Source organism: Anopheles arabiensis, chromosome 3 (assembly GCF_016920715.1).
Source record: "Anopheles arabiensis isolate DONGOLA chromosome 3, AaraD3, whole genome shotgun sequence".
NCBI lineage: Eukaryota > Metazoa > Arthropoda > Insecta > Diptera > Culicidae > Anopheles > Anopheles arabiensis.
This window is the reverse complement of record NC_053518.1, coordinates 9075087-9103085: the sequence shown is the minus strand read 5'-3', so window position 1 is coordinate 9103085 and position 27999 is coordinate 9075087. Positions and strand designations below refer to the sequence as shown.

The 27999-nt window shown below is 47.0% G+C and overlaps 2 protein-coding genes across 8 annotated transcripts; both read left to right on the top strand.

Moving 5' to 3' along the window:
* The first annotated feature begins 28 nt into the window (after window positions 1-28).
* Window positions 29-27999, top strand: LOC120900651 (MAGUK p55 subfamily member 6). Of its 7 annotated transcripts, none has more exons than XM_040307949.1 (10): window positions 3140-3154; window positions 7358-7623; window positions 11219-11340; window positions 24163-24831; window positions 25496-25753; window positions 25825-26035; window positions 26113-26283; window positions 26347-26510; window positions 26713-26787; window positions 26904-27080. In XM_040307949.1, exons 2-10 carry the CDS (start codon window positions 7527-7529, stop codon window positions 27078-27080), a joined length of 1944 nt encoding a protein of 647 aa, XP_040163883.1. In that variant the 5' UTR covers window positions 3140-3154; window positions 7358-7526. The 7 variants fall into 7 exon arrangements, with proteins under 7 accessions (XP_040163880.1, XP_040163881.1, XP_040163882.1 ...); XM_040307950.1 differs by lacking the exon at window positions 3140-3154 and adding an exon at window positions 6063-6260 and having other exon boundaries at window positions 7548-7623; XM_040307946.1 differs by lacking the exons at window positions 3140-3154; window positions 7358-7623 and adding an exon at window positions 29-1149 and having other exon boundaries at window positions 26904-27999.
* Window positions 15818-19981, top strand: LOC120900653. The gene is made up of 2 exons (XM_040307953.1): window positions 15818-15931; window positions 19039-19981. The coding sequence occupies exon 2, from the start codon at window positions 19074-19076 to the stop codon at window positions 19860-19862; it is 789 nt and encodes a 262-aa protein (XP_040163887.1). The 5' UTR covers window positions 15818-15931; window positions 19039-19073; the 3' UTR covers window positions 19863-19981.

Genomic DNA, 27999 nt, shown 5'->3' with positions numbered 1-27999 from the left:
GGCTTTGAAACCATAAATGTAATTAGCATGTCCAGAGCTACGATACGGGAGTGTTTTTAAGAATGGACGTTGTGTAAAGCATCGGTGTGCGGTGTTTATTAGTAGACCTTGGAAGGGTCCGTAGTATCGTCATGCGTTTCGGTCAGGCCAGTCAGTGGTTGCGCCGGGTGGGTTTGTGTGTACCACATTGTCGTCGATTGTCGGCTAACGACTAGAAGGCCCATCTAGTTGGCGCAATACGCAGTGACATCGAGTGTGCGTTGGAAGTTCAAGCATTGTTGGTTCTAATTGACGGTGCGAAGTGAACAACATTGGGCGTCTTTGTTGTTGAGCGCTTGCTATGTTATGAGCGTGCAAAGAAGATGGGTGCTCTGCAAACAGTGCGATATGCGTCGTCAGTGTGTTAATAGCCCTAGAACCTATTAAAACGATATTGCAACATTGCGACACGAAAGTAGTGCCTTAAGTGAGTGTATCGTAAGGGAATCATATCGAACGTATTTTTTAAAGTACAACTAGCCGTATTGAAGTGGTGAAATTAGCATTTTACAGTTCAGTGAACTTGTGTGTGTCGTTCATGGCGTGACAGTTGTTAAGGCGCAAGTGTACACCGTCTCTCCCTTACTCACCCGCTTTTCGTGCACACCACACACGTGTGATTGCATGCAAATATGGTGCACCTTTATCAGACGACGACCGCACCGCAACCGTCCCCGAAGACGGTGACGAAGCCGGCCAGCTTTATGGCCAGCCTGAAGGGTCTGTTTTTCCGCACCAACCAGTCGAAACCGAGCACCGAAGGTCCGAACACTCGCCCCAAATCGCTGTGGACCCGCAGCTCGGCACCGCAAGCACCGATTGCCTCGCCCGAGTCGGGAAGTGAACCATCGTCGCTAGTGTTGCCCCGCGTACCGGAAGCGCCCATCCAGCCGCTGACCGTACACCGCACCGTAACGATACAGCTGCCCCACCACGGGGACAATCGGTACGACATCCGGAGCGAGACCGGCGGCAAGGATCGAAGGCGCGCCAAGGCAGCGATCAAACCCGTCAGGCGGCGCTCCTTCGGCAAACGCATCAACAACCTGTGGAGCAACTTTGGTCTGCTGCGAAGTTCGGAGAAAATCGTGGAGTTTGCCAACGGTCACGGTGAGTCAGAGGGGTGATTTTTGTTGTTGCTGTTTTTGTTGTTGTTGAAAGCAATTTAATTTCCTCGCGCCGTTCGAAACCAATCGAGTAAATCATCCTTTTTTTCACACCTTCCGCATCGCGCATTGGGCGTCTCCATCCGACTGTGCGGCGAGGCGGCAATGCGGGAGTGTCGGTTGCTATTCGCGATGAACTATTGGCACACAGCTGTGCCGAACGAGCATGGGTTTCTTGGATGTCTTCGATGTGTCTGCAGCTTAGCATTCAGCGGTGGATATCGATTGTGTGTGGTTTATTTACTTGCATACTGCCGGAGGTGCGGCGCGTGTGTATACACATCCTCGGTGTTGGGTCTGCGGTATTATTAGAACACGCCGCAATTTGTCTATGTTTTCCGTTGCTATTCCGTAGCAAAAAATCAATCCACCGCTTGATGAAGATTCGCGGCTTATCCATTTGTCTGATTAGTCGATATTAAGCGAAGGTGGATGAGAGTGGGAGGGTTGCAGATTGAGTCGTTATTTCGTGCACAATGGAATGGAGGAGGGGATTGTCAGCGAAACTTCCAGGTGCAAATGGAACCCGCGTGTTTCGGCGCAGTAAATGGGAAAGGGCAAACTGATGACTATCGTACGGTTCTACTTGTACAGTCAATGCAAGCAGGGCTGATGGATTGGGTTTGAATGATTATCTACGAGTCTTGTGGGAATAGAAGAAATAGGTCATCATAGGTGGAAATCTCTTGCATGTCTAAATGGTTTAAGACACACGTTCAAAATACAGGAAAAGAAAATCCCTGCAGTCCTCCTTCGCCAAGAGCGTATAAGAAATATAAAAAAAAAAAACTATCGAATGGTCTTTTCCAGCCCCAACTTTCCTCGGGGATAAAAGGACGCATAATGAACACGCGGGTGCGTGTGTGAGTTTGTGTGTTATGAAATATAATGGATTTTTTGTTCACCTTTCTCCCCACGCTATTCTATTGCACACACACTGTTTACTACGCCGACAGCAAACAGAGCCTTCACTGCACGTGCTGCCTTCGATTGACCTGGAAAACAGGTGAATGAACGAAACCGACCCTTTCCACATGTGTCTACGCTCTGGCATCGCCCCTCTTGCCACTCAAAATTCCCTGGTGATGTGGTTTTTTGTGACATTATTCAAACCCCTCTGTTATGCCCTCACTGATGAGGTCCTTGCGTGTAAAAAAACTCCTCCCTTTGGTTGCGTTGTTTCGCTGCCAGAAAGCAAAGACCACAAAGCGAACGAGGGGAGCGAAAACCTCCATGCAGTCATTCGATGTGTTTAAACATGGGTGTTGATTACTGTGCGGGCACTCTTTTTCACCTGAGTCACTCACACCTGGTGAGTGTTCGGTGATGCAACGCGCCCCAGGCCCACTCACGAACCATCTCACCACGTGGGGACTTTCGAGTTGCTCCGAAGGCATATTTCCCTCTTGATCTCTCTCGCCCCTAAAGGTCCCTCTCTCCAACAACAACCGGTTATGGTACGCTTCCCGAACGGCTTGGTGGCGTGAAACCCCCTACTCTCCCTGCTCCCTCTGCTTGCAAACCCCTGCACACATTCCACGGCCATAACGTTCTGGCGGGTCTCTCCCGGGAGCCCGTAAGGTCCGAGCAAGAGTAAGGCTTCCGTTGGCTGTGGGCTTGCCGACCGTCCGTCAGTTGTGACGGTGTTGTTGAACTCGCTCGATCAGCGTCGAGCGGGCCCGCGTGCGAGTGTTGGTGGCGCGATCGCTTTGGAAGCGAAAACATCCCGCGTATAAGCGTAAGCAAACCGTGCATACAGAATACAAAAAAAAAAAACCTGTCCGACGAGTCCGACGCGATAAAGTGTTTCTATTCAGCTGGGCAGGGGTGAGAGAGAATTTTTGCACGATCAGAGCAGTTCTGGCATCACTGCGATCGGTGGTGATCGATTAAGCTGCGCATTGGGTACAGTGTGTTGCATGTGTGCGTGCTAAAATTAAGTTAAATGTGTAAGCGAAAGGAAGCAACAAAAAAGAGGAAAATATAATTTTCGTGGAAATGTCGTGAATGGAAAGAGGGAGGAGGAAAACTCTCGCAATAACGGTCGAAAATTGATGGCATTTCTGTCAACAGCTTCCGAACGTTTGGGCGGGTTGAGCCCCAGGTTCCCCCAGGTTTCGTGTGTTCGTGGACCTCTTTGTGCAGTTGCTGTCTGTGCTGTCGGTGTGTGGGATGGAAGTGTGATTATTGAGTTTTCAGTGCGCCAGAAGTGATCGTGATGCTGCAGACAGTGTCTCTGGGTGTGTTGTTTTACCAGAAAATTAATGTCACCATATGACCTGAGGAACACACACTGGGTGGAAATTCCAAGCGAAAACGATCATTAACGACCATCCGGACCTGGCGATGAAGATGTTGTGCAGGAAACATCCTGAAAACGATCGCCAGACACGTGTCTTGGAGCGCATCTCCGCTGTGCTCCACACTAATGTACTCCAAATGTTGCAACACTGTGACCCACTGTGAGGGACATTCCTGAGCAGCCAGGGGCAGGTGCATGCGTCATACGAAGGAACGTTATTTGCAACCGTCAATCAACTGTCCCACCCCGGTGCATATACTTTCTTCCCCGCGTCGACACTCGAGTCCACTTAATGCATTTCCCCCCTTTCCCGGCAGATGGCGCGGTGCGAGCGAGCGGAATCGATTAAGCAAATTAAACTCCCATCCATCTATCTATGATTTCCGGATAATTTAAGATTACGGCTCACTGCCGTCCAATCGATTAATTTTACTACTGTCTGTGCGCCGGCTAGCCGGTTTCTGCCCTTCTGCACACTCGAACACACACACACCCGTGCTGCGACCGTCCAAGTCCAAGAGCTGTTTGGTGATTTATGGAGCAAAGTAGTGTACGGCGGAACCGGGGCCTGTCCGCCTGATGCATGCCGCGTGGTGTAAAAGAACGCGAAAGTCCAAAGTCTTGGCGCGATACACATACAGCCCCCCCCGCTCTGCTGGTATACGGGGGTGCAGTGGGCGTATTCCGTTGAACGGTTCGTTTATTTTTGCATTTTGTATTTTCCTTCCCAACGCTCTCTCTCTCTCTCTTTTCCTCCCTGTTTCTTCCTCTCTCCGGATGAACAGAGCTAGAAATGGTAATTCATACTGTCATATTTAATTCACGACTTGACCGACTCCCACATACTGCCCGCGTGCGTGCGTCTTGAGAAATGAAATTGAGCTCCCCAGCAGGGGGGTTTTTGGTTCTGGACAAACAGTGGCCGATGCACAACAACGTTCTCGTGTTACGCCGATTGGAAACTGGAGAATGTGCAGTTGTTTCGGAAACGGTGAAATGATCTGCATGCAAGCCGCAGTGAAATCGTCCGGTTTCGGTCGAATGGAACGGAAGTATGCAGCAGTCCGGAGTGTGGTCTGGTTTCGTAAAGAAAGTGTGGCTTTAAAAGAGGCCCTAAAGAAAGAAGGAGCTCGCTTTGTGGTAGAAGTGCTTTAAAGAAATGTCGGCGTGCTATTTATCATGTCTGTTTTGTCATGTGTCGAGCCGTGGCGGGAGGAGAGAGAAGACTGCCTAATGTGATGAAAAATCGGTGACAGTTGCAGTAAGGCCCTCAGTGGCGGGGACTGTAAACGATCTGATTATGCAAAACATATGAGGAAGTGGTTTTGGTTAGTGGGTGAGAAGGGGCGAAACACAATGATAACAGCGATAGAGAAAGGGCTTCAAATTTGGGTCAGTTTTTGTTCAAATGGAATGGAAATGCGAACTGTCTGAATTAGTAGCATTGATAGCTAGCTTTTAATATACTTGATTCTGTTGGTCAATTAGTAAGCTTATATTTTCCAATTATGTGCAAAGATTATCTCTTATAAGAAGTCGTAACAAGTGTTTGATAAAATTCTTATTAAAGTGTCTTCAACGAAAAACTCTGATGGAAATCTCAAATGACAACCTTCTATTACTAATTCCCTTTATCAAATTAAATCACCCAACGTTAATCGATCTTTAAGCCTGCGATTGTTTGCAAACTTCTCGCACCAAAACATTAAAAACAATGTTCCTATCCCTGTGTTTTCCCTGTGGTCCCTCCTAACCCTCTATTTGTTGCTTATTTGTTCGCGCTAGCCACACAGTCAGTGCCTTAGTACATCGTCCAATGGGTGTTAGTTTACCCACATGTCAAAACACGCTGTTTGACAAGCAGGAAGAAGATCGACCCGCACAGACCAACCGATCAGAAAGCAAACGTTTTTTTGCCACCAACGATGGACTCGGCTTGGGAGAGGAAAATCGGAACATTGTTTACCTTCAAATTGTTCGCAAACACGCTGTTGTTTGATTTGTGCCCCCTCGCTGTTTCGGGCTGGTGGAAAACCAGCACAAGGGAAAACGGGAACATGTGTGTGCGAATGTAAACACATTTGTCGTCATCGATAATTTCCACTCGCCGGCGATGGTGGTGGTCGCTAGCTTTCCGAGCGGTCTGGGACATTGGAGGTTTGGTGTGGGGAGGGCACAGATTGCTCGCTTTCTTGTTCTTGCGCGATTACGCTCTCGCCAATCTCACGCTCAAACCTCACATCTTAACCCATTTCCTCGTACGCGCGCGTGTGTGTCGTCACCGATCGGCATGGCATGGGTTGGAGGGAAAACTCAAGCAAGGAAAATGCTCTCACTCACCGTATCGTTCGCAGTTCGCACTCTCCGCCGGTGGCACGATCTCGCAAACACTTTCTTCCTCATCTCAGCGCGTCCGAGCTGTGTGACGTCACGGATGCACGGACGGTTTCGGACGGCAGGCCCGCTTTTTCGTCCGCTTACACCAAATTCGTACGACCGCGCGGACACGATCCGCAGTTGACGATAGTGCGCGGCCGAGCAAGCATTGTACACGCGTGTCGGTGCCGGTTCCGTCTAGCTCGCGCCTTGAGAGGCGGAAAGCCGACGACGACGACGACGACGACGACGACGACGTTTGCAGCAACGGTTCCGACCGGAGTGGGTGTGCGTGTGTGTATGTACGTGACAGGTCACCAACAATCGCCTACGGATTTCAGAAAATTCCTCTTCCTCAGCACAACCCAGCGGCACAAGTGCGTGATTTTTTGTTTTTTCGGGTGAAGTGTTTTTGTCGGTGGCGCTCTTATTTTTCGGCTCTCCGAGTGTGTGTGTGTTGTGTGTGGTTTTTGTGTGTGGTTCTGTACGTAAAATTTCCCTGGTCGCTTGGTAGAATAGCAAGCTTGGTGGCGCGCACACGGTTTTGTGACACCTTCGGGGCCGCCGTGAGCTAGGACACGTTTTGTTGTTTGTACACTTATGGCATGTTTCGAATAGCACATTTGTTACATAGATTGGCCGCTTTTTTCCTTCTTCTTTAATTTTCTTCGAGAGTTCGGTGAGCAATCATTTGCGCCAGACATTTGTCACGCTGGGCATGAACGTTCAAAACGCGGCCGGGATTAGCGGAAGTCGATCGGTCGTGGCGGTTTGGACCCGTTTGGTCAGTCGCAAACAATTGCTTATGAACAGACAACACTTCCACACTTTTCTGCTAGAGCTCATTAACTGCGTTCCTTTATTTTTAGTCGTTTGAATCACTTGCCTGCTTGAGCAGTGGGAGCGAGTCATTTAAGAACGAGTCACCGGTTTCTGTTCTTTTGTAGGCTAGGCTTTTCTATTTAATTACGCACCACCGTATTTCTGGTTTGTTATCTCAATCCACTCTCGCTCTTTCTCTACTTAATATGTGCCAAACACGAAGTGCGCTCAAGTGATCGTTTCGGTTTTTGGTTGGCTTTGTAACATATGTTTTCCATCAGAATGACCCGTCCCACCGGGCACGGTTCGGTTTAATGTTTAAGCTTGTACGACATCGAAAGGGATTAGTGTTTTTGGGCGTAAAATTTTATGTGCTACATCCTCTCGTCGCTTCCCGGTTTTCGTTTCGTGCATGATCTTCGTATGATGAATGTGTGTTTTGTTGTGTGGTTGTGCTGTAGTAGTGTGATCTTATTTTTAAGCTAATTTAATTAATTTACGTTTATTGAAACCAACAAGACAAATAATGTGAAGAATGTGTGTTCTTAAAAATGAATTTAAATTGTAATATTAATGTTTGTGCTTAATGATTTCCCAAGAACAAGTTATTCTTTTGTGGCAACTGCTTATTAATTTTAGTTTTCGTTATCAGTGTGCTAGCAATTAATCGGTTGTGAATGAAATTTAGTGTGCCCGCTTGCTCCACCTTCACCGAACTGCAATTTTGTGCACTTTAACAAAACCTCCCCTGTTCCGTGTCCCCTTTTTGTCGTCCGTTCAAATTGTGCCCCACCATTCATGCTCACCTTCACCGCGCCACGATGGTTCGATTCGGCAAAAAGGAAACCACCGACAAACGGCAGCTGCTGGCCAGCATGGACTCGATGCATCGATACGGCAGCACCAAGCTTGACAACGGTAAGTGTGCGGCCATTCCGGAATGGGGGAAAACCGCGATTCATATCTGGTTAGCATCCTTCTTCCCTTGCGAAACGGCAGAACCATCTCGAACAAGTGATTGCGTGTGTATGTGTGTGTGTCATCCGTACTAAGACACTGTGTCGAAGGGCACCTTTTTCCGCCCCGTACTGTCCATTCCTGCCTTCCGTGAGGCGCCCATCGAGTGGCGGAGAGTGAAAATGAAAATAGAAAGTACATTTCAACGCCGGTCCAAATATCGTTTTTCCGCACTGAGGTCGCCGCCCGAGGTTCCTGTGGTAACGAATTCATTACGATATTTTCGGGTACTGGGAGGGAGGGCGGACACACGGCGGTGGTGGTGGTGTGTTCGAATTCTTGCTGAGGCCTAGTGCTGTCTAGCCCCGTTGTGTTAAGCGGCCGTGGTTCCCGTGAGGTTCAGCAAGACGCGCTAATGATGACGACGGTTTTGTTTTTTCGATCGCTCCTTTCCACTATCGTCTTTCAGCTGTCTTAAAGGAACGAGCAGGCTTAAAGGGATTCTATCTTCCAATTCTTCCGTCTGGTGTGCCTCAATCGCTGAATCGCAGTGATCGCCGATTTTGGGGGATCTGCTATTTTTCAAGTGCTCCCTTTAATGTTCCCACTAAGGCCCGCGCCGCGCACCGCGATGGCGTGTATCTGTGAGTGAGATTTGATTTAATTGATTAGTAAATGCCGCTTTCGAAAGGGGGGTGGTTAATGGGAGCTGGTGTGTGCGCCTAAGTGTACAGTACGAAGCGAGCGGAGGTTTTATTTCGTGGTCTGCAAATGGATGTGTAGGCAATTAAATTAGACATGCTCGGGTTTTATTGGCCCAATGATGATGGGCTGCCTGGCAGCAGGAGAGCGTGTTGTTTGCAAGATGCGCGTTTTTTTGGGATGGTTAGGTTTCGTGCACTTGTACGAGAGAGAGAGAGAGAGAGAGAGAGGAACAATAAGCTGTGTTTGGGTTGGTGGGAAGCCGTCGCTAACGAACGTGAATTAAAACAGTTTGAAAGTTAAAGCATAATGATTTGCAAACCTATTTCCAGGAGAAAGCAGATGAAACTATCTCAGTTGGTTTTGGAATCAAAAATTGGTATTGATTTTGAAATTTTTAGAAAAGTCATGCAAACAATTAGTGACGAAGGTTGTAAAAATGCCATAAAATTAAAATATAATTGTAAATGTATTGTAAACTATCCCAACCAATGGACAAGAGACAAGGCAACAGAAGACATGCTAAAAATAAACTGAAAATTGTATTTGACAGGTACATCATATCCCCAACATGTTAAATCAAGAACAAATCTAAAGAAGCAGTAAAGTAAAGCAGTAAAGAGACAAAAAGCTTTGAATAAAATCAAATCTAAATGGACCGCATTATCATACATTGAACAGCGTCACATCAAGATAGATGCCCCATAAACCCTGCGAGAAAAAGAAGGGCATCCTTTTTATCCATTTTGTATCCACTCAACTTGTGATGCTTAAATTGAGGCGTTACTTAACACATCAATTTGCGCTAACCCATAAATTCGTACCCAAAACACACAAAAAGTGTCTACCCCGTACACGGCTGCTGCATCATAGACGCACATTTTCGCATAAGTTAGCGTATTAGCGCGACCGTAGACCGTACGTCGACAGCGACGACGACGGGTGGTGACGACGACGACGACGAAGACGACGACTTGTTTGACCCCGTGAGCGCATGATGTTGCGCTAGATCACGGATCAGCTCATGACAACCGCTCGGCGCGTAAGTAGAGCCAAATCGTAAATCGCCAAACGCCGGGTTGAGCGACCGGGATTGGCGACCATGGCAGCGGAAGCCGCAAAGGCAAGAAAATATGCACCAGCAAATGTGTGAAAGCCGGATTATTATCACACCGACCGTTTGCTGGGGGTTTAGAACGGTGTGGGGTGGTTTATTTTGTTTTTTTTTTTTCGGCTCTGCTGGTTGGTATTGCTGCGCCGTATCTCATACACACAAACCAATAAAAAGAAATCTTACCACGGAGATGAAAAATGTTATAAACAAACCATCACTTCTTGGCGTTACGCCGGCACTTGCAGTGGGAGAGGGGTGTCATGCGCTCCCACATTTTACTGCTCGCGGTTCAAAACGAGGCCGATTACGGCGAAACGTTAACACTTCGGCGAGGATGACTACTCGGGGAGGCACATGCCAAGCTCAATTGCAGTAACTTTTCCAACTTTTTTTTCTCCCTTTTTCTGCTTGTTCCTTAACCAATGTTCTTTAAAACCGCACTGCAATCGGTCGTCACCGTCATTGGTTGGCTTTTTTTTGGGGGAGGAAGGTGTTTATTTGTACGAAGGAAATATTGTAATTTAAAGACAACAACAAGAGCATTGGAGTACGTGGGGGTGAGTTTTGGAGCAGGTCTGGATGGTAAGAAGCGCGTCGTTTTGGTGCGCTTGTCGTAGCTGGTGGTCCACAGGGGTTTGTAGATCAAACGGCCAGGGAGGATATGCGCTTATAGATAAATATTATTATGAATAGCATCTTCAAAGTGTCGGGTGGAATGATTTGTTTGGCTTTAAACTATCCGGGGGCGTTGAAAGGAGCAGAGCGAGCGCAAACAGTTTCGGAATCACATGTGAAACATTGGGAAAACAGGGGAAAATAAGAGACCAATAATTGGCTCGTTTGTTCGCAGTTAGGACGCAGAATTGGTTTTTAAGTCTTTGTTGAAATAATATGATTTAATCTATTTTCCAAAGCAATGCAATTATTTAGTCTTTTCCTTTTTCTTCAAGTTCCTTTTCATAATGTTTCGGTTTTTTTGAATAAGCAAAAGGCTTCTCATATGATCATATTCTCTTGCTAATCTTCCTAATACTTTGTTACTCCATTCACACCTATTTAATGTATTTTATTACCTATTCTCAATGTTTCCTTACGTACAAGTAAATGGTTTCAAATTTTTATTGACTTCCACGCTATTCCCCTTACGCGATGCGTATATGCGCTTGCTCCCAAGCTGCTGTAACTTTGTAGCAACCGACCGTTAATGCCAATCCCTCTAAGCTCTTCCTTAACGTTCTCCCTTTTGCCGCCGGTCTTACGTCTGTTTGGTTCATCCATTTGCTTGCACCATAAAGCCGTTGGGTGTAAAACTTCGGATCTACTTCCCCCTGAATACGGTGTCTTGATGTACCATATCCGCTCGTGAAGCCGTATGTTTCTCGCCTTAAGGACACGCGAACGCACCAGAAAGGTAATGGGGCAATTACACAATTTCCCCCCCGAAACGTAGAGTGTGCGATCATAAAGCGATAGAAAGAATGTCCCAATAAAATTGGAACGCATCTCGCCACAGGATAAGGAGGAGTGGTTCGAGGTGATTTGACCTTACATTTGGTTTTATTCTTCGCTTGGAAGTGGGTGAAGCTCAGATCAGAATGATTAGTAGATGGTTAGCAGTAAAATCTAACAACTAAATACACCGAGCCACAAAGCCGGAAACGGTGCTCGTTACAAGGTGGATTTATTTGTCGTGCTTAATCTTATGTCTTTTCCCAATTTTGTTTGTTGGTATCGTTTCAGCTGCCTTTCAACACGTGCGGGAAAATTTGACCGATCTCAATGGGCGCTCGGAGGCGAACGAAACGGATCTGGTATTTCTGCAAGGAATACTGGCCAATCCAGCCGTTACGCAGTTGATTAAGGTAGGTGTACACGTGTTTTGGTTGTTTGTCTGGAGGAAGAAGGTACCATTCGGCACCAGATGTTCAGCAGGGTAATTGAATAACTTAGCGCACACATACGCAGGAGGGTGTGTATTTTGTGTAGGTTTCACACAGTTTTTTTTTTTGCTCCAGCACTCTATACGCACATTGGCATTGGTCCTGGGGGACAGCTTCAACCGAGGACCTTACGTGAGGGGGTTTTTCTTTTCGGGGGCCTAATAACGTCCCAAGCTGACCAACCACAGGCCGCTAGCGCATGAGGAAATAGGTTGTTTATTTTCACTAATTGGATTGGCTGCAGAGCCAATTTCGCTGCACATAAAGTGTGGCGCGGTTAATTGGTCGAGTGACACATATTTCCCCGTTCCCTGAAATTGACCTCCCGACGTATGGTCGAGATGCTGCGAGGCCGAAACGGGAGGGATTTTTTGGAGCAAGTTTGATGCAACTCTTCGAGAGTCGTTTGTTGGCTAGGGCGGAAAACTCAAACCACACTGTGTCAGCAGTGTGCCGAACGGTCCGACATGGGATGAAATGTGGTCGTTACGTGCCTGAGGGAGCGTAAATTGGCTGACGGGTTGATGCGTGTAAATGTGCGTCGGAAAGCTAATTGGTCATGAATCAGTGACCTTCCATCACCCTGGCGCAGTGTTCGCGTTTGACTCCAGCACTGAGGTTAGCCGTATTCATTGATGAATTGCAATTAAATCAGATTGGTTTAAATTGGTTTAGTCTGGGAGGAAGAAGCGGTTTTGAAAGAGATGTACAAAATGTACAAGCACCGTGGAGGAATAGGCTAAAGAAAGGTGGTTTTGAATTTCTTTGTCGTTGTAAGATTTATCGATTAAAAGATACCATCCTCAGCAAAAACTAATACAAAATTGTTATCATGCCAAGAAGAGTAAGGAAGATACTTTTTTTTACCTTACGAGGATATAAGACCCTAAATACCTGACTATTGTGTTAATAATTTGGTTTGAAACACTTTGAATTGATATTTAATACCACAGCATGTGTTCATTAGTTGCATAGCCGAATTTCTCTCTTTTTGTTTCGCCAAGCAACGCGCACCAAAAGGGACCAATCTGTAGAACATATGGGAGAATAACCTTCCAAAAGAATGTTTTTAGTTTCCGAGCCGCAAAAAAAGGAAAAACAAAAAAACAACTTGTTTCAATTTCGTTACACCGAGCCACTTCTTGCTCAACCGACCGGAAAAGGACCGCCTTGTTTCTTCTGATCTAAACTAATGAACTTATTCCCACCGAAGAAGGCACCCCGGTAAGCCCGCTCTTCGAATGAAAGTCTGCATCACCAGAACCTCGCTGCAAAAAGCCAAACCAAAACCCGCCCCAGCACGAGCATTCCTCCAGCCTGGGTTAACAAAAAGCGCTGCACCCCAAAAAACGACGACGACGACGACGACGGCGGTCGTACACAACGCACTTTTGAGCAACTCATTTTCTCATCGCTGATGAGCTCCACAATCTTGGGGAGTTTTAAAAACCGGTTCCACAACAACAAAAAATCGTTAACGTTGTTCGCTTTCGTCTGGGTGGCTGTCCGGGGTTTCGGGCGTGGTGTGTGTGTGTGTTTTGGGGTGCACCATAAGCCTTTTATGTTTGTGGTTGCGATGTTTGCCGAAATTCAAAAAAAGGGCTGAGAGTTGAGTTGCAGCCAGCTTAAGCCTGCCAAAACCCACACAATCAAAACGTTAAACCCCGTAGTGTATCTGCTAGTGTGTTTGTGTCCATCTTTCTTCGGAGAAGCGTTGAGAATCTTTTCTGTGGTGGAGATGTTGTTTAAGTTTGGAAATGACATCAGAGCTTCTAACAGCGGTTAGTTTGTGTGAGTTGGAGTGAGTTGAGTGAAAGCTTATCATGTTGGTTTTGTTGGATTAGTTTACGCCTTGCTGACAGCAAAAGATGACCTAAAAGCAAAACATACCAAGTCACGTGAACCTAATTAACACTTGGTTTAGGCGTTACGGCAAGTGAAAACAGCCCTAAAGCCCTTTCAGCCCATCGTTCAACAAATAAAAGGTAAGTATCACGCTCCCTTCATACGATCTGTCAAGAGGGTTTGATTACTCGAGTTGCATTGTGAAATAGGTGCTGTTTGTGGAAACATTTATCCACCGGTGAAAAGTGTCTCGGAGTTACGGTGTTCAGACACCCGTGGCGACGGAATGTGGTCACGGAGATTTAGTTTCGCGCAACGTCGTTTATTTGGTTTCTCTGTGCGCTTATGCAATCTGGATGGAATTAAGATCGGAGTTGTTTTCACTTTTGTTTCATAATGTCAAGCATAGCTGCACCGAAACGATTCCGGCGTTCCTCTAGCTGCAATTGCATCCTATTACCGTACATCGTGAAAGGTTGAGTCATTGTATCTGCACCTCACCAAGAATGTGTCCGTAATACGCCTGTCTGGGAATTTCGGAACGATGTTTTAATGGCCCATGGTAACTTCGTCCCAAGTGTACGCCCGGGACTCATTGGCTACATCATTAACTTTGTCATGTTTACGGTGTCAGCCTTCTCCAACGGCACACGCTTGTCTACATGCCGCCCGTGATCATAGCATATTTATAAAACAATTAATCAGTCCAACGAACGTTTAAAAGGTGACGAAGCGCGACCATAGGTACATTTGTTCGAAATGTGTCGTTGCCGGTTAGTTTGTCCCAGTGGGGGTTTCCGATGCTGTGGCACTGATCAAAACACCTGTTGCGGAGGGATTCAGTGCGATTGAAGTGGACAGGCACCGCATGCGCTATGCTTTATGGATGCGCTGAGGAACGTGCCAGTGGCAATTCGCTTATTATGTCCCATAATTGCCACTGGCACGTCGTCATCAGGCAAGAGCCGCGGGTGTACGGAAAGAAAAACATCGTCTCACCCACGCGGCCGCATCGTCATAGATAGCAAGACGATCGTCGGCCTGAGCGTTAGTCTTGACCTGCGGCACCTCTGCGCGAACAAACAATCTCTTATTGCTCTCTTCCCCTCCCCAGGGCGGGTTTTCTTGAGTGGGAAGTATGCCTTGATTCGCCTGAACGATCAAGTGCTGATGTTTTCTTTGTACAGGCTGATGAGCGCGATCGTCTGGCGCTGCGGTGTGGAGCATCACTCGAACGTTCCCCCTCGTGCCGCTGCACTCACTCTGTCGTGTCGTGTGAAGTTTGCTGACCAATGTTGTTCTATTTCTCATTTCTGTGCACGACGCTTGAGCAATGATGTGTGTTCTGTTTCCGTCCGTCTCGACGTACTGCTCGAGTGAGGTCGACGTTAGAATGCATCACTGACGTATGCGCACGGGCACGGGTACGGGTGTTTCGTCATCGTTCATGAACGAATCGTTCGATCGCACGAAAACCTGTTGATGGTGAGAATATGCATATTTATCGAGTGGATGTTTCATAAGAAGCTATTGAGAGAGAGAGATGAATGCATGTGAGTGTGTGTGTGTGCATCGTCAGTACTGTTTCTATGGCATTTACGAATAGATATTGTCTGACTAATGAGGGAGGTTATATTGAAAACTCATACAGGGTAGATGTATGATGTCTCTGTCTATATATTACGTCAAAGTTATAATAATAAGAATTATAATTATCATTTAGAAATCAAGTTGATCTTTTCACCTAAAGAAATGTTCAGTGCAAATGGATCTTTTATGTGCATCATAAAATACAATTAAAAATAGTAATTCAAATAAATATTTAGTCAAATACGCAACTGTACCGGTCTGAACCGCTAAACATGATGATCATTCAACAAATACACCCCAACGAGAAATACCTTTACAGGCTTCTCTTCTCTTTCACGGTATCCATCACACGCAAACAGAGCCACCGGTTATGTTTAATGGTATTCTCCCCCAACATTAAAACCAGCCCCTTACGTTAGCTGCACAGCATACTCACCACGGCGAGCGGCCAAGCGCAAAGCGAATTCACCACGAGAGCACCACAAACAGCGAAACATTCGTGCCGAAGCGAAAGAGCATCTCTTCGCAGCGTACCACTCAGTGGTAACTCACGCGCTGGCTAGCATTTCGAAACGGTCAAACCGTTAGGAGCGGGTACGTGTTGAGTTCATTTGCGCGAGAACCATTCACGCTGCTAGTTGCGTGTGCTTCGGGTGCGGTATTACAACGCGGCAACCTCAGCTCATTAAATTCACCCCCCCTGGGATATATCACCCCCTCCCCCCACTTCGGTTTGTGTCACGGTGTGTTTGTGGTGCGTGTCACGCTTGACGGTGTCTGCCGTACGATCACGGTGTGCGGTGACAGTACAGACAGAGCCGAGTGAATTGTGAAGATCTGCATACATATCGGTGCGCTGTGTGAGTTGGCACTCTGGTGGTGTCTAGGTGTATACGGTGTTTTTCGTGACCGGTTGCCATCGGCGACGGGTGATTCATAGTTGCGCATAGAGAGGGCAACACCAAGCAGCGGCAGTCCAGAAAATCGATATCACAGTGAAGAAAGCAGCAGTGCACAGTACCATCGGACGAACCACAGCAGACGACTGCGGCCCATCGAAAAGGAGGTTAAATTTAAGGTGTGTACCGTGTGGCCGATTTGCGTGTTGCGAGTCGCCCTTTCCCGAGGGAGAAGAGCTACAGACGTTTTGTGGCTTTCCCCTGGCTTTTCCTCCAGTATGTGAGTGATTGTGTATTGGGGGAAAACGCGGGTGGAAAACAAACACAACCTCTCGACATACCAAAGCTTCGTTAATGTGAGTTGCATACCGTACAGGAATAGGCTAGTGTTGGGCAAAACGTGGTAATGGAATTGTGATGATTGAATTGGAAAACCAGGCATTGGGAAGAATAGCGAAACAAAATTTCCCCCAACCTGTGAATGGGAACGATGCAAGAGAAACCCTCCACTGACCGTAAAGGGTCATTATGATTCAAAATGGCCTCCACCAGAAGCGAGTCGTCTGTCAGCAGCGTTACCTGTATGCAACGCAATAAAGGGTTGTTTTCTCTCCCGCTTGCAGGGGGGAGATGTTTTCAGTGAAAACGCATGGATAAGAAAATTGTTTTTGCATACAAAAAAAAAAACGCTGCCAAACAGCGTAACACTGAGTCACCAAAGTCATTCCAAGGGAACAGAGCGAGAGAGAACGGAAAAAATCCGAGGTATCCACCCATAATTAGCGCCCAGTCGTTCGCATCAGTATAGGTGCGATCTTCCAAGTTGGGGCCCGAGCAAAACGGGTCGTCGCCGTCGTCGTGCGTCGTCGTAAGCTCAACCTCGATCGCATCATTTCGCGTCAACTTCTGTGAGGGAGTACGCGTCTGTGTGTGTGTGTGAGAGAGAGAGAGAAACTTAAACCGAAAGGGAGAACGTCTTGTACGATCGCCTTTCTGCCTTTTGTGGCCAGTTGTTATGGTGCTGTGCCTTCCAAGGTACGCGCTACGAAGCCAAGAAGGCAAACGGTGCGCGCGTTCGCGTATTCTCAACGCATCTCGGGATGAGAAGTGCGCGAGAGTGAGCGACCGGGCGGCAATGCTGGCGGTGTTGTTTACGTGCTGACTTCGGTCTTCGGCTGACATGATGGAAGCGGCCTCCATGTCCATTCTCTCGTTGAAGTCTCGCTCGGGTTTGTGTGGCTGGAGGGTGTGCAGGGGAGGGGAGATTTGTCGAGGGTTGCGCTGGAGGTGAAAACAAAGCGATCGTAACACTGTGAGGAAACCTTCACACAGATGCGCGCTCTAATGGGATGGGGTTTGCTGGAGCAGGAGCTTGAGGGATGAGAAAACCTGTTTTGTGCCGGACAGCTCGCTCTTTGTGTTGGAGACTCGATGCCACCAACACCGGCACAGTGGTGCTGTACAGCATAAGCAAAGACGCGCCCTGTTGCGGTGGAGAAGCTTATGCTGGAGCAGCGATCTCTGTGCGGCAGAGGTGCAGTTTGCAACGATCGCATACTAACACACGCACACACCATCATTAGAGGGTGTAAAGAAGAAAAAAATGCAAAAAGAAAAGCAACACATCCGTTGCAGGGGTAGCAAAAACGTGTAGTTACACCGCATATTTTCACTAACATGAGCTTTTGTTTTCTTCTTATTGTTGCGTAATGATAAAAAGCACAAGCGTTTCACTTTTACCTGCTATCGGCGAGGCGCATTCCTGGTGCCGACGTGAGCGGAAAAGGCGTGGAGCGTGGTGTTTAGATTTATTGGTAAACAATTAGCTACCATTTATAGGGGTGTTGCTGTTGTGTGGGCAGGGTGGTAATTGCAAACTGCCTCATCCATCGAACAGGGTGACACGATTTGAAAGCCGGTTGAATGTATTCAATTTTGAGTTTTTCTTCACCTACGAGGCAATGCCTACGAGGCAAGTGCCTTCTCGGCTCTGAGAAACGACCATTGGCAAGTGTGTGGGCTTATAATGTGGCAGATAAGATACTGGAGGTGCCATAAAAGAGATAGTTTTATCGGTGATTTAATTCAATCCGCGACATTTATCCGTACTTGCGTTGGGATATTGAAATGCTACTGTGCTGGGTTTTTGCGTTTATCGCTCACTTGACAGCGTACAAGTGTTTTTTTTTTATTTCGCAGAAGCTTGTTAGAGGGACAAGCCTAAACAAACTCCCCACGCCAATAAATACTCGTTAGCGTCCTTCCAGTGTTTGCTAAGCTGGCTTTAAGCTTATTTGCTTGTAAAAATACCAATTCCAAAAATACTCGCACACATTCCATCCTGTATGTAACTCACGTTAACGAAGCGACTACTTAATATGCGCGGCTGTGCAGCCCCGCACTAACCTCAAAATGGCACAAACGTATGTACACGAACTGCAACGGCAAAACGAACCGCTCGAAAGAACGACGACACGAACCGATGCGATGACGAGAAATTTCAACATATGAACATTGACCAAAATTGAGCTAACGAAGGGTGTAAACAGTGGCTGCAGCTGTAAATAGGAACAGCAAATAGGGAAGATATTAAAAGTAAAGAAAAATAGTAACAGCTTAGTAGAAAAAGAGCAGCGAATGGCAAATAAAAGTATGGACACACGCGCATTGTTCTGAATCAAAATGGCACAAGACATACATTTCCGAGCAAACTTTCACCTCTGGCGTGCGGCTTTATTTTGATTTTTTGTGTTACTTTTACACTATTACTATTACATTAACGTTCTTCCTTCCGTTACCGTAGCGTGCAGTGGTTAGTTAGTTTGTTTTAACGTTAATGTGTTTTCCCACCCCTATCGCCGCTAGTGTAGCTTGAAATTTCTCGTTTGATCGATTAAATGTCTCGTTCGTTCGGGTTCAACGCTCGCAAGTGATGAGCTCGTTTTTTGTGCCATTTTTCTTTTTCTTTTGACGTTCCAAGATACCAACTTTTCCCCCTTTCAAACTGAATGATTGAATAGGAAAGTTTACTGCAAAAGTAAAACCAAAACATAACAAAAAATAGTAAATAGTACGTCAATGGGAGATCAGTCTTCCGGATTGCCGGTAGATGTCGCGCCTGCTCGCGTGCATGTCAAGTGTCAAGTTCATGGTGTGAAATTTCTCGTGAAAGCGTCGCAAACAGCGTGTTTGTTTTGCGCAATCGTGTGACATTTTAAGGTTGTACTGAGAAGCTTAAGAACAAAAAGCTCAATGCTTGTAACTCTAACCGTTCCGTTCCTTCCAGCGGGACCACCCAGAGCTGCCTAAACGTGCCGCACAATGAACTACGGACGCAAAACGCCGTCGACGTACCGGTCGACACCGTCGGTATACTCGCACATTACCAGCCGATCGCAATCCAATCTGCACTCGCAGCGATCGCGCTCGATGAAGTCCGTCATGGTGCCCTGGTACCAGAAGCCGCTCCTGCACAATAACAAATATCTGGACATTCAGCGCGGCGCCTTCATCATGGGCCTGTTCTCGATCTTCGTGGCGATCTTCACGATCGGTACGGCCGTGTTTGACATCTACTGCCTTGCGCTGGCAGCGCCGGGCTCGTCCCACTACGGCTACTACATCATCTCGTACGAGTTTGTGTACGTGGGCAATGTGCACGTGCGCAATGCGCTGATGGTGGCCGCCCTGTTCTCGCTGATCGGTGGGCTGGTCGTGCTGGTGACGAGCATCATGCTGGTGCACGCGTTGCGCAAGGAGTACGAATCGAAGATCGTCCCCTGGCTGTGGTCGTTTGCCATCTTTACGCTGTTCCGGCTGCTGGCGTTCCTGTTCTTCTCGATCGTTAACGATCTGATCTTCGCGTACAACATACTGATCACACTGATCTGGAGCGTCATCATCGTGGCGTCCCTGTACGGCTGGCTGATGGTGTACTCGCTCTACCTGGAGTTGGCCGATCTGACGAAGCTGGAAGATCTGGCGCACCTGCGAATGGGTACGATGCAATCGCTGAACGCGTCCGTAGCGCACTCGCTGGCCGGTTCGCGACCAACGACACCGCACAGTACCGTCTCGACCATGCCGGTCGGCGACACGAAGTTCATTTAGAAAGCCATCTATCCGACAATGGTTCGAACATTAACCGTCCGTACATTCCGTCCACGTCGCAAAAGCGACACAACCCTCCGTACAAATTGAAAAAAACGAGGACGACCAACCGCCAGTCTTGATAAGGGAAAACGTATCATTAGTTAAGCGCACAAAACAATCGAAGCACAGGTGTGTTTGTGCGTGCTAGTGCTGGGCAGAATTAGAAGTGCCTGGTTCCGAACCGACCCGAATCGAAAACGAAGCAGTCTTTTTTTTATTAAACGTTTAGTTTCGTAACCGTAAAAAATAGCTCGTAAGACAGTTTTAATGTGCGGTGACTTCACTTCTTCGGCGATGGCGCAGGTGACGAACCTCCTCGTCAACGTCAAAGAGGGGGAAGTGGCCAGCTAACGTTTTGTTTTAAACATTCCACAGTGATCAATAAATTATTGATTTCTCGTATCGAATATTATGAGTTATTTTTGTGTTCTTTTTTCTTTGTGTGTTCATTTTTCGTATTTTTTGTTTATTTTCGTTCTTTCTTCTTTTCGTTTTGCTCACCTCACGCGCTCACTCAAGCGTAGGAATTCCTTCATTGCTGCGGTGTTTGTTCGTGGGTGTTTAAAAAAAAAAGTTCTAGTCTTCCCTCTTTTTTGTGACCTTCCACCCGAAACGTTCATTCACCCCTAAGCTTCTGGCGGGCGGTGAAGAAACGATTCTGTTGTTATGGTGACTTTCTCTAGCATAGCTTATTCCAGTTTCTTCACTTACGGTTCGTTACCATGCTTTACAACGTGTGTGTTTCTTGTGTTTTTTTGGTTTGTTGTTTATTAGGGGTTTCCTTCAGGGAGTCAAAGCGTGCCTAAAACAGAAGATCTAGGGAGCGTTGACCTGCTTCGCTACCTTTTCGGAGCCACAAGAGAAACACCCTCAGGTGTTACGGTGTTCTTATCTACGATGTGACATCTCTTTTGAAACATCTGTTGTGTGGTGGAATTTGAAAGAGTTTGTCGTGCTGTGGTAAAGACGATAAAAATAACCTACATTTTATTGTTTCTACTTACTATGCTTCTGTTGTACAAATCGCTCTATTTCAACTGAATTTGACGTCACGTGATGACCTTCTATGAAGTGGCCGGACAACAATATGATTGCCATAAAGCTTCGGGCGACAGAACGTTATCCCTTTCTACTCTGCGCACGGTACCCTTCGGTGGGCACTTTCAAATGCATAGGTAATCGCTGCAGCCCACAGGTAGAAGGGAAGAGCGTAAATAGAGCACCGTGAAGACATTGGCGCGAGGTTATGCTGTGTGGTAAAGTCACCACCGATCGCCAGGAGAATGGAATTCAGCTGCATTTTCAATTAGCAGCACCGTACGTCAGCACCGGCCGGTCGCTCCCCCAGTTACAGGCAACGATCAGCGTCGCATTAATGCCGTTTGTTGTTCTACCGTTTGCGGTGTATTAGCATACTGGTTTGTTACTTAATAATGCGCTTTAAATGGAGCTCAGAATAGCACGGCGCTCTTGTGCGAGATTACCCTTGACGCGCCGTTACGAGAGCGACTCATTGGGAATGGAATTGTTGCGTTTCCTATTTGCAGGTTCATGGTTAATGGTGGTGTCTTTGGTTGTTGATTTCTAGCAAAACCTAGATCGAGTATCTTTGCCGTCAGTTATGTTCATTATTTGGTACGTTTCATGTTGGCAGTCACAAACAGAATAACAAACGACTCGCTCATGGAACGTCGTTCATGGTGACGCTACTTTCTGGAGTGACTTCCCCACACACCACAAACAAACACGATTCGGTTACTTCGCGCAACCAACGCCCCTAGCCGATTGGATGCATCACACCGATAGGCAGATAGGCATCGGACGTAATACAACCGCCCGAAGTCATAAAACAAGGTGGGAGGTTTGTCTGGTCGATAGTTGAAAGGTTTGGGGATGTGGTTAGGTGGTGGTGGTGTTTTTGTCCGAAGCTCATAAACCGCCCCTGACGGGTGGAGTGTGCTTCCATCAGACATGACCTAGAAACCTGGCACGAGTGGGCCAAGAACCCGTCTTCGTTGAGTTTATTCCCCGGACAGGCCGGAAAGGCCAGTTCCCGGTAGTTTGTCGAGCGAAACGCAGCAAGTACGGCTGAGTGTGTGTGTGTGCGTTTTGAAGCTGAAGCTGTTGTGCTTTCTACAACCGTCATCCGTCATACAATACGGCGGAAGATCATTCCGGCAGACTTTCACGGCAGCAGTTGAGAGGTCTCGGGAAGATCAGCAATATCCCTTCGATCGAGTGTGAGTGGTTGTGGTGTTGTGTGTCTGTGGAAAAGGCAGTGTGGTGGAGAGTAGGGGAGCTTTTCGTTTGCATTGGGCCCTTTAAGTGAAAGCGCATACAAGTATCAAAAGTTGTTCCCTTCCTTGGGCAAACTCTCGGCAACTGAAGCCAGCGTTGCTGGAGCTCCATTGTTCGCATTCCCTTTCTTTTCGTGCACCGAGGGATGGATGAATTGTTCGTCTGCGCTTTTAATGTATCTTTCGGCCGATGCAGCGAAGGAACATCACAAAGCGGAAGCGTGGAAGGTCAAAGAAATTAGGAATAGTGACTTGGCAGCCAGCTTAGGGGCATCTGTAGGTGTGTGAGTGAGAGAGGTTGCGTGGTTGCTTACATTCCTCTTCGAGCGAAGATGCAGACGAAGCATAAACCATCATGTAACAAATTATGAAGAGAGGTGTTAAAATATGAATCTAGATGTGAAGGGAATAGTGAAGAGCTAAAGATTCATCAGGTGTTGTCTTGGGACCTTCTTTAGACATCTTCAGCAGTGGCTTTCATTTTTAAAATAAGGGTGCATGGTGCTGAATAATTAGGATAATGTTCCGACCGGATTTTTCGAGCGGAAGTGCCTACCCGTACGGGAATTCATCACTCGTCGAGCCAGAGTTAATGAATATGACTGACAATGATGTGTTAATATTCCGGCTTCTGTGGGGATTTAAGGATGATGTATCGAGCCCTTTAAATTGTCTATTTTCTCAGGGTATTTAAATTATCGCCTCGGCCCTTAATCGGTCTACGTTGCTTGGGTAATGTTGAAAAACATTCATAGAAACAAGTTTTAATTAACTTGCATTGCTATTCTTCGTTCACAATTGTTCAACATTGCTTCAAAGTTAGTTTGAGCATTGTTTTTCTATGCTCTATCCAAAACAACAATAGACAAAGTACACATAGCATGAGGCAGTAAATCAAAAACTTTTCGGTGTAAATGTCCATGCCGCTACCTACGATTGGCATGATAATTGAAATTGTTTTCGAAGTTAGGTGTATCCCTCCCTTCACCCTCGTAGCGTGTTTAATTGCCATTTAAACACATTTGCATGCATGTACATCGGAGTGCGATTGTATGATTTTAGATGCACTTACAGCACAAAATCACTCTACATCGTGTTGAAACGTTTCAGTTATCGTTTGGGTGTGCTTGGAAGAGGTTTAGCAGCTTTGGAGTTATCCGGTTTCACTGTGTTCAAGACCATTGGGGGTTGGTAAGAATACAGTTTTTTTTAATTTGCAACGTGCTTCCGAGAGATGGTGTGACAATGTATTCCTATACACCGATATTACATTACTTTGCGAAATTCCCGCTTTCAATGGGGAGGGAAGCACATAGGGAGTCACCTTTTGCTCTCCACCGTTGATTAAGTGTAGTACCGCTGCATCAAAACAATTGAATCGGTATGATTCATCCACTCCGTTCTGAGCGACTGATCCGTGCCACCGTTCCACCGTTCCACCATCTCGCGAACATTCTGTTCGCCTCCAATTATAAACGATTCATTTGGAACTGTCTTTGACAAGCGCGTGCTCGGGCAACGAGTATGTCAATTGCACTACGCGCACCAAACAACCTCGATCGTACGTATCATGTACGTGTGTGTATGTTTGAGTGATCAGCGACCACATGTGCGCACTAGGTGGGGCACCATGGTGTACTGCACCGCATACCACACAACATTGCGTCACCTTGATCATACAGAAAGCTCTCACACAAACACTGATAGAAGCGCACGGCAAGATTCGAAATCGTGAGCAAGTGGTTGTGTGTTGTCACGAGGGTTTTATCCCACCTTCGAAAACCCACCCCGTGTAGTGGGGCTGATCGACGGCTCTGGTAGTGAATGGTATTATAGTACAACGATTGCACTCACACGGCATAGCTGCGTTCAGTTGCGCCCTCCTCTGTTCGTGAGTATCTTTACAGATTGTGCTAATAGTTGTGTTTTTTCTTCTTCTCGTGTGTTCCCCACGGAAACAGATCCAAGACAAACTCGAGGAAGCACCAGCGCCACTGCATCCAGTGCGAGTGGACAACGCGCCCCTACTGAAGGAGGTGATCGATCGCTGTAGCCTGTCGAGGAATCCGCACGCCCGTGAGCTCGCTCGCATCTTCCGCTATCCACACTTTCGCGCCCTGCTCGAAGCGCACGACGAGATCGGTGAGACGCAGCTCGAAAAGCTCAAGCATCCCCCCACGTCCGCCACGTCCAGCCCGGGTGGCAACAGTCAGTACCACCAGGCCAGCCCATCCAGCGAGACAGTCGACGGGTCCGGTGTGGAGCTGCTCACCATCAACGATATGCCCGGGGAAACGATCAAGATGGTCGGGATCCGGAGAAATCCGGACGAACCGCTCGGCCTGACGGTGGAGGTCGACGAGCACAATCAGCTGGTGGTGGCCCGAATCATCGCGGGCGGCATGATCGATCGGCAGGGGCTGCTCCATCCGGGCGACGTCATACTGGAGGTGAACGGGGTGCCCGTGACCACGCCCGAGGAGCTGCAGGGCGAGATCTCGGTCGCGAAGGAGTCGGTAACGTTGAAGATTGGGCCGAGCGTCGAGGAGGAGATGAAATCTGCCCGCATCACCATGGCCGGTGGACAGGTAAAGAATGGAAGAAATTTAGACTCGGGCAAGAAGCTGACGGTAAGTGGAGTGTTTTACGCCTTTACTGGCTTTTCTTTATTGGTTTTAAGTTTTAGTTAGTGTTTAGTTACGCTGTAGCTTTTAGTTTCGTACCTCTGTGTGCTTGTGGCACCGACGCCGTACTAACTGGTTTCCTTTGTGTGTGTTTGTTTGTTCGGTTTGTCTCTCGTTAACCTTGTTTAAATAGATCAGCGTTTGCGATTCGTTGAAGTGTAGTTTTAGTTTTGTGAGTTGGAAGCATTTATTTGGCAATTTTCCCTATCAGTTTGTTGGCTGCTTTTGTGTGTTCAGTTTGAAATTTGTGTTTACATTTGAGTTATGTTATCCGTTTGCCTTATGTGTTCAAACGTGACGTCAGCAAAGACCTCCTAACAAGCTATAGAGTGGACGTTTGTCGTTACGGAAGTCTCACCACGCGTCTCTGGCACCCGTTCTGTACCCACAGCCACGCTAAAAGTGCACTTCATCGATGTTGCAATGTATGTACAATGTAGTATGTAGTGTCGCGCAGGATCTAGCACCAGCCATTCTCAGGACTTACATTCACAGATAAACCAAAAAAGCTAGTTGATAGGATACTTGTAGGGCTGGCAGAAAACGTGTTGCTTCCCAATTTCCTCTAATCGTATTTGTTCTACGCTCTCGATTGTTACTCAATTTTCAGTGTTATATGCGGGCCCTGTTCGATTACGACCCAAATGAGGACAATCTGTTACCATGCAAGGAGATTGGGCTGTCGTTTTTGCGCGGTGACATACTGCAGATTATCAACGTGAAGGATCCAAACTGGTGGCAGGCGAAGCATGCGGGAGAGGATGGACCAACGGGGCTCATACCGTCCCAGGAGCTGGAGGAACGCCGACAGGCGTACGTACCTCCGGAGGCAGATTTCGTGCATAAGATAGGCATTTGTGGAACAAGGGTAAGTGTCAATGCGTGGAGTGTTTATATGAGAAGCAAAGAAGTTTATTAAAGCGTGTCATTTCTTTGCAGATTTCAAAGAAAAAGCGAAAGATACTGTACAAAACGAAGCAGAATAGCGAGTTCGATAAGGCGGATCTGATGCTGTACGAGGAAGTTACCAAAATGCCACCATTCAAGCGGAAGACACTGGTGTTGGTGGGCGTGGCCGGAGTTGGACGACGAACGCTAAAGAACCGACTGATCAACAGCGATCCGGATAAGTTTGGATCAGTACTGCCACGTATGTATTGGATATATGATTCATTCGATCTCAAAAACATTGTGTTAACTGTCGTATGCTTTGCTCATTGCTTACAGACACTTCACGTCAACCGCGACCGCTGGAGGAGTCGGGCAAGGCCTACTGGTTTACCGATCGTGAAGAAATGGAGCAAGAGATCCGGGAGAACAAGTTCTTGGAGTTTGGTGAGCATAATGGTAATCTGTACGGTACCCATCTGGATTCGATTCGTGACGTTATCCGGCAAGGTTAGTATTTTGGTGATCGATCTGTGTAATCATGGTGCTAACTGTCATCCATCCCGATTTCAGGTAAAATGTGTGTACTGGATTGTTCACCGGCAGCACTGAAGACTCTGCACAACAGTCCCGAGTTTATGCCGTTCGTGTTGTTTATTGCGGCACCGGGAATGGAGCAGCTAAAGCTGCTGTACTCCGAGCGCAGATCGGCCAGTGGATCGACGAGGAACTTGCATGTAAGAATCGATTTTTCTATTAACAGAAGTTGAATGTTTGTGTTTTTATGGATGTGTTTCACGCAACACTACAAACAAAACATATTTAAACCCACAAACACGTACCGTTCTTCTGTGTGCCGTTGTATGCTGCATGATAACTACTAATTGCTCGCTTTTCTGGTGTGGTCGTGGTATGTTTCTTTTCTGTTCATGCTTCCAGTTTGATCGTCAAAGCTCTATACGCTTCAGCTCCCGTCGTGCAAAGACTCTGGAATCGTTGGCATCGCTGTATGAGGTAAAATTCAAATGTCCCAGCATGATGGTGCATAAGTGATTTGATGTTTATCGAAAAATTGTTGTGTGGTTTAATATAGTTTCATTGGATAATAATGGTTGTTTTCCTTCTCGTAGGACGATGATTTGATATCGGCGGTCGAGGAGAGTGCACTGCTCCAGCGAAAGTACGACAAGTACCTGGACATGGTCATTGTGAACGAAGACTTCGATGACACATTCCGCCAGGTGACGGAAGCGCTAGAGCAGCTGTCACACGAGCACCAGTGGGTCCCGGTAAACTGGATCTACTAGACTCCATGCGTCCGTCTGCTCGGATGCAGATCTGCAAAACAAAATGTGTTCAAATCATTCGGCTTGCAAAGAAACAAATGGAAATCCTTGACCGATACAAGTAACAGTTCAAATAGCCATATAGCATTCATTCAGCTTCGTTCGCTGCCCTTTAGATAGGCTCGGCAATAGAAACGGTATTCTTTTCCAGGACATTCACGTCGCGGCGGGAGCATTCGTTGCAATCCTCCCCTTTTAAAGACTCTTTACACTCCAGATGCCTTATCAAACATTATAACAATATATGAAGGTGTAAACACTGTTCTCTCGAGCGCTTTACATGTGCAAACCCCTTGTCTGAAACGGCGCCGGGTATATTTATCATGCAATCATCACGGATCACGGAAAACCGCGCTAGTACTATCAACCACCACAACGATATCTGCACGATCTTTATCCATCCTCTTAGCTGATTAGCGTAACGCCTTTGATGTTTTAGTATTTTTCTAGCGTGTAAGGTCAGAGTCGAATTCGTCCATTTTCTTTTATTTCGTACTGTTCATTTTAAACCATGAAGGGATCGAGGACACAACTCACGTGTGCTGCTGGAGGGCGGCGTGTGCAGCAGCTGCACAGCGCGAGGTTTTTTAGACGTATGGTATTTCTTAATGAGTAAGATGAGTTTTATTCGTTTACGTTTTGCCTTCTGTAGGTCGTTCGTTCCCGGTACCGTCCTTTCCTTTGCGTTGTGAATGAAACGATACGGTTAGTAAGATAGTAGAAAATCGAACGAGAGAGTGATTGCGAATCCTCTCGCTAGCTGCTAGCCTGTAAGCGCCGATATGAATGGTTTAAACTGTTTGTTTATGAAATCTGTTGTAGCATTTCATTGAATTTTATATGTTATGCGAGAAATAAAAAATTAGAAGTGTATGTGAAA